Here is a 6,000-nt window from a genome sequence, read left to right as displayed (position 1 = left end):
GCTGGTCTAGATTGTCGTCTGGCGCATAGCAGGTCTGTTCGCCGTCACTGAACACCTTTTAATTGTCGATAAGCAAAACAAACAATCAATCGTGTTTAAAATAATTGTGACAAAATTCAATATATTCTGTAAAGTCATGAGCTGAAATATCTCTTATGATTAGTTGATTTGTTTCCAAATAATTCAACTTACTTTTGAGTTTTTGTGTAATAACTCTACAAACTGACATATCCTTGTGAGTTTTTGTGTAATAATTCTACAAACTATGGCATATCTGTTTTTGATTTGTGCCTTTCCAGTTTTCAAACCTCGGTTGGCAAAAACTCGGGCTGTTACGTTTCAATATAAAGGTCATAGCCATAAATTATGAAGGAAACAGACTGTTGCGCACGTCAAAAACCTAATTTTATGAATTTTGGTTGGTCAAGGAACTTTAAATTACCCTCGAGACTCGCAGAGTCTATTGAGCCTTTAATTAATGGATCACGCGCAAGTAGCTACATGTGCTAAAAAGAGTGTTGTGCATAATGGTAGCAGTACTATAAATATTCTCATTGCTTTAGTAGAATGTGCCAAAATAACGGTTACCCGCGGCGCAATTCAATTACGCGCTCGAATAGTCATGCAACGCTTAAAGGGACACATTGCCTTGGATCGGTCGAGTTGGTCTTTGAAAAGCGTTTGTAATCGTTTTTTATAAAATGCATATGGGTAGAAAGATGTTGTAAAAGTAGAATACAATGATCCACACAAACATGCCTCGAAATTGCGTGCTTTTCCTTTTACCTCGTCGACTAACACGTCGGCCATTTATGGGGGTCAAAATTTTGACTCCCATAAATGGCTGACCGTGTTAGTTCGCACAGTAGAAGAAAAACCACGCAATTTCGAGGCAAACTTGTGTGGATCATTGTATTCTACTTTTAAAACATCTTTCCAACCATATGCATTATATAAAAAACGGTTACAAACGCTTTTGTTTTGACCAACTCGTCCGCTCCAAGGCAACGTGTTCCTTTAAGCACTTCGAATCAAGGTTATGAAATTAAACATCGATTCGCAATGAACAAGCGTTGCATGGGGTAGGAGCAAATGTAATGGTTTTATTTGGCTTAAATATTGATTAAAAAAATAAAACTCACAACACTGTATTATATTAAAATTCTAATCCTTTTAATATATCCTTCCAATTTGGACACCAAAACAAAAGAGAAATGTTAATCACAAAAAGAGAGCATCACATGGTTCATCAAAAGGAATTTAGTTTGAAATAAAAGAAATCTGACTCTGATGGGAGAACAAATCAAGTAAGCTTACAAAGTTGAAAAATTTAAGATTTTTTTTATTATATTGGATTACATTGTGATCTTACTTTGTCTCATAAATTAGAAATAAAATTTACCTGGAATGGGAATTTTTGAGAATTTTTTTTGCATGACGGCAAGTAATGAAAGAGTTAATTCGCAATGAGGGAGTTTGTCTATTATACAATTTGCTTCAACCACAAGGAAAAGGGTAAGATTCGGGTGAACAAAATAATAAAATAAAAAACAATTGAAGAAATTCCTCTTGATGAGTCACGATCTTACAGAGTACCTCTGCTGCCACAAGAGAGTTGCATAGATGGCTAATGTTTCTTGGCTTTTGACGCTGCCGCTGCATTCTCATACTTTGATTTGCTGCGATACCATAAGAGATAAGGGATACCAATAGAGGGCAGTATCATCACGGCGAAGGCTCCCCAGTCAACCTGAATAAAAGCAGAATAGTTTAAAAATTACAAAATGATTGGGGAGTCATGCAAAAGTCTGAAAGGGATAAGAAATACTATACTATTATTATTTAAAAAAAAACAAATATCACGTGTTTGGCAAGAAATGAGTGAAAGTTAGTTTATTTCATTTTAATGTTTAATTGTTACATTTAAGGCATTGAAATAAATTGGATTATATATTTTTTTTACAAGCTGAAATATGCGGCAAAATCTATTCTTGGAATGTTTAGTAATACAACAAAGCCCGGCAACTCAAGAGCACACAGTCAAAACACTGAGAACAAACCAATCAGTTCTTCTCATAGATTATGCTTCCTCCCAGAAGACATTATAAATGCAAGAACTCCACAAAATACAACAATAGCCAGTCATTAAAGTTCAGGCCTGAATGCTTCGTTTTTTAAGAGGCAAGGGCACCAAGGCATTTTCTCCTTGGTAAAGGGCACCCTATGAGGAAACTGTAAATTTCTACTGGAGCATTTCAAGGGCACCAAGGCAATGACCAGGGGCAACAGAGGCAATCGGCTTCATTGTCTCTGCGAAGTGTCAGGCCTGATTAAGTTTCCAAAGAAATAATAATAACTAATAATAGAACACATTTATAATACAGCACCAAATTCATTGTAAAAATGCTCCACTAGGCACTTTGCAATAAAAAAAAACATATCAAAAACAAACTCAATAAGTAAAATAAAGAAGGTCAAAAATAAGATCCAAAAATGTGATTATAAAAACAATGAAGGTACAAGTATACAGATATAAGCAATCAATCACAACAGTAAAAAACACATCAATTCAAAGATCCCGAAAAAACTACCCTAAGATCCACAACAGAAATGTATTTAAAACTAAACCCGTATAAAAAGATGAAAGGATACAATGTTGGTTAATTACCTACAAATAGTGTCCAGTGCCTTTATGTTTCAAATGAAATGTAGGTTCGATTTGATTTGAGCTTACTCAGATATTAGTTTTGGTTTTGCCCTTGCACTGATTCGTGTTAGCACTGTACATGTATATTCAGTACTCTTCCGAGTTCTGTGAACAAAATCACAGGCAATTACTTGAGTTGGATTCGAACCCATGACCCTTGCAAGTCTAGAGCAGTGTCTTACCAACTAGACTATCGAGATTGCCCGGTAGCTAAAGGCAGTTTGAATCCTTTGTTTTGGCAGCGGGAACCACAACATTTTAATGGATGTTAAATTTGCACCGAGGATGAAGAACAGAACTCGGGAAAGTGTTAACACACATCGACGTAAGGGTAAAATTAATATTTGTTATCTCTGATGCAAATTTATCATCTATTTACTCAGATAGATTACAGTGAGAAAACATGGCACAATACAAATACAATAGAAGATAATAAGAAATAACAAGAACCAAATGAACAACTTTTTTGCAAAGTTAATCCTATGGCTTAATTCCACTGTGGCCCTAATGTTGCATAGACACATTGAAGTTGATTACTCTGTAAATTTTCTCCCAGATTAGTGCAGTGTCTGAGATGGGGTTAACGTTAGATGCGTTAAAAACTACATATTCATGAAGTAACGGTTATAATTTCAAAGAAGAAAGTTACTTACATAATGGGGTGAGAATTTTCTGTCAAAATCCTTGAACGGTACAATTCCTTCTTCACCAGGTGAACTAGTGTAACCAACCTGATATCAAATAAAAAATCATGACAATAAGTAGTTTGATAAATAAACATCAGTAACATAACACAAACACAGGCCTGTGTGCTTCATTTTTGAAAGGTCAAGGGCACCAAGGTATTTTCTCCTCGGTAAAGGGCACCCTATGAGGAAACTGACATTGCTACTGGAGCATTTCAAGGGCACCAATGCAATGACCAGGGGGCATGGAGGAAATCCCTTGTGAAATATGAGGCCTGCCAACAACTTCTTTTCCCAGGCCTTGAACTTCGCTCATAAAGAAGCACCACAATTTTCCTCTGGCATGGGGCACTCTATTAGGAAATTTTGAATTTTCATACATGTATATGCATATTTTGTTGGTGCTGTGGGTTTATTTTGAGGTATGTTTCCCCGATGATGAATTATAACAGTTACACGAAAGCTTTTAAGCACTTTAAAGTGTTTTTCTTCATTTTGATTCTAGTCTTGTACAAATTATCTGGTCCAGTAAAATATCAAAAAATGTTGAGCCCTGCAGCATTATGTATATTTCCCCCTAAAATACAAGCCCTATTACACGTGTGTATTCTACTAAAAAGGCACTCCATCAAAATGCCATCTTACCATGGGTTCAGCATCTTCAGTTGGCAGGTATGCTACAGTGGCTGAGGAAAAGTTGAAGTATCCGGACTTGAGAGGTTGCAGTATAATGGTGTGCGTGACGTTGGTTGCGGGTGCAATCCTATCCCACTGGACTCTGACTTTTCCACTCACAACTCGGAAGTCGGAATCGTGGAAAGTCTCATCACTCAGGGCTACGTTGAGGGCAGCACTAGGATGAGAAAGAAAATGGCAACGTCAAAGCTTTGAAAAGAAAATCGACCAAAACATTATAAGATTTGTAATTTGGTTTTATGTATGACTATAAATAGACCGAACCAAATAGGGCAAGGGTATTGGAATTTGAATATTCAGTACCAACCACAAAATCCATCAATTTTTCCCGCAACAATTTCAAAAGTTACTGTAGTTGAAAGTTCCAACAGGTACCACTAGGCCTGCATGCTTCCTTTTTGAAAGGGCAAGGGCACAAAGGCATTTTCTCCATGGCAAAGGGCACTCTATGAGGAAATTGTGAATTTCTACTAGAGCATTTTAAGGGGCACCAAGGCAATCGCCATTGATGCCTTCGTGTAGTATCCGGCCTGAGGCACACAGAAAGACACAAACATTACCTGCTTCCAACGTTGTAGATGTTGTAGCGTATGGTGAGGTCACGACCCTCTACCAGCCATTCATTCAGGATGTTCTTAGATGCCAGGAGCTTGGCACCAGCATCTTGTGAGCTGCCGATCCCCACACAGAGCAACAAACCAAGGACCAAGATTATCCTCATCTGTAGAAAAGTTCAACAAAAAACAATTATATTATATTACACTCACTTGCGAGGTTTTAGCCAGGATTTGTTATTTATAAGCAGGTGGTTATTAATATTAGGCAATTTAGGGTGTCCAAATTTTCTTAAAAACCTGGGTGTTCAAACGGTTCACTAACATTAGAAGAAGAAAACAAAGGGGGAAAAAAAAAGATGTTTGGCTTTATTTACCTTTTTATATTAGATTACCTTCTATTCTACATTAAAAAGAACACCAACTTAATTTGTTGTTTTTGTTGGCCTTAAACAAAACAAAAACTAACCACAGCCCGGAGTGAAACGGTCACACATTTCCCAAGTTGAGATTTTGTTGCCTGGCTACACAAAAGCGCTGCACGCGGTGCTTTGCTTTGAGTATATGATATTTGGGCTACACAGCTTCATAATCTCAACTTGGGAAATGTTTGACCATTTCACTCCGGGCTCTCTGCTGTGAGTGCTGGTAATATAATATTTAATTTAATAACAAGTTTTTGGTAATATATTTTTTATAATAATTTAATAAGTTTTTGGGAAAAGTTTCCGTATGGCGCCACCACCATGACCACTTTTTCATTCGATATGAAATAATATAGTATCTAATTTACCTCAATGATATATCCCTTTTTGTAAAAAAGGGTGAAAAAGAGGTGGCGCCATACGGAAAGTTATCCGATCCGGCATTTTGGGGGGCCCATAATGATTTCAATTACCAATCAGTTCCTTTTTTGTGTAATGTCCGTAAACTGGGCATTATTTTGTCATTGGGATTCACTCGGTTTCAGCAGGGAGAACAGCAATTTAAACTCGTTTAATTAAACAAAACAAAACATATGAAGATATTTCTAAATAGCCAGATTCCAGAACTATATTGACTTAAATCAACCTATTCATTAGATAAACGATTAAAGGTCTGCATTTCATAAAAAATAAAGAAATAATGTCCCGTAAGGTTGGACAGATATTTACCATGTTGTGTTTTCAGACGAAAAAGAATTGCCTGGATGTCGGATTGTGATTGGTCAGTTTCTTGATTATGTCAAAGGTCACATCGTTGCATACACGCATTCACTCATCCCATTAGCGCAGTGTAAATTTCGAGAGGCTGTACACAGACGTATTGCGCGATACCAGTCTAAGGTTTCCCATTAATTTGTGCACGGCCAATCAAT

General features: G+C 36.8%; 1 protein-coding gene across 1 annotated transcript; it reads right to left on the bottom strand.

The window, feature by feature from the left end:
* Positions 1 to 1,151: 1,151 nt before the first annotated feature.
* Positions 1,152 to 5,934, bottom strand: LOC139942190 (translocon-associated protein subunit beta-like). Its single transcript, XM_071938957.1, has 5 exons — positions 5,798 to 5,934; positions 4,650 to 4,810; positions 4,039 to 4,246; positions 3,361 to 3,438; positions 1,152 to 1,750 (listed from the first exon to the last, which is right to left on the bottom strand). The coding sequence occupies exons 1-5, from the start codon at positions 5,798 to 5,800 to the stop codon at positions 1,628 to 1,630; spliced, it is 573 nt and encodes a 190-aa protein (XP_071795058.1). The 5' UTR covers positions 5,801 to 5,934; the 3' UTR covers positions 1,152 to 1,627.
* Between the last annotated feature and the right edge of the window lie 66 nt (positions 5,935 to 6,000).

This window comes from Asterias amurensis, chromosome 9, assembly GCF_032118995.1.
Source record: "Asterias amurensis chromosome 9, ASM3211899v1".
Taxonomy (NCBI): Eukaryota; Metazoa; Echinodermata; class Asteroidea; order Forcipulatida; family Asteriidae; genus Asterias; species Asterias amurensis.
The sequence above is the reverse complement of the archived record's forward strand: the minus strand, read 5'-3'. Positions and strand labels throughout refer to the sequence as shown.

Bases quoted from the DNA above. Each gene is read 5' to 3' on its own strand.
- LOC139942190 (XM_071938957.1), bottom strand. The intron at 3,439-4,038 runs GTAAGATGGCAT...ATTTGATATCAG, and splicing joins CTGAAGATGCTGAACCCATG to GTTGGTTACACTAGTTCACC. The intron at 1,751-3,360 runs GTAAGTAACTTT...GCTTTTATTCAG, and splicing joins GAAAATTCTCACCCCATTAT to GTTGACTGGGGAGCCTTCGC.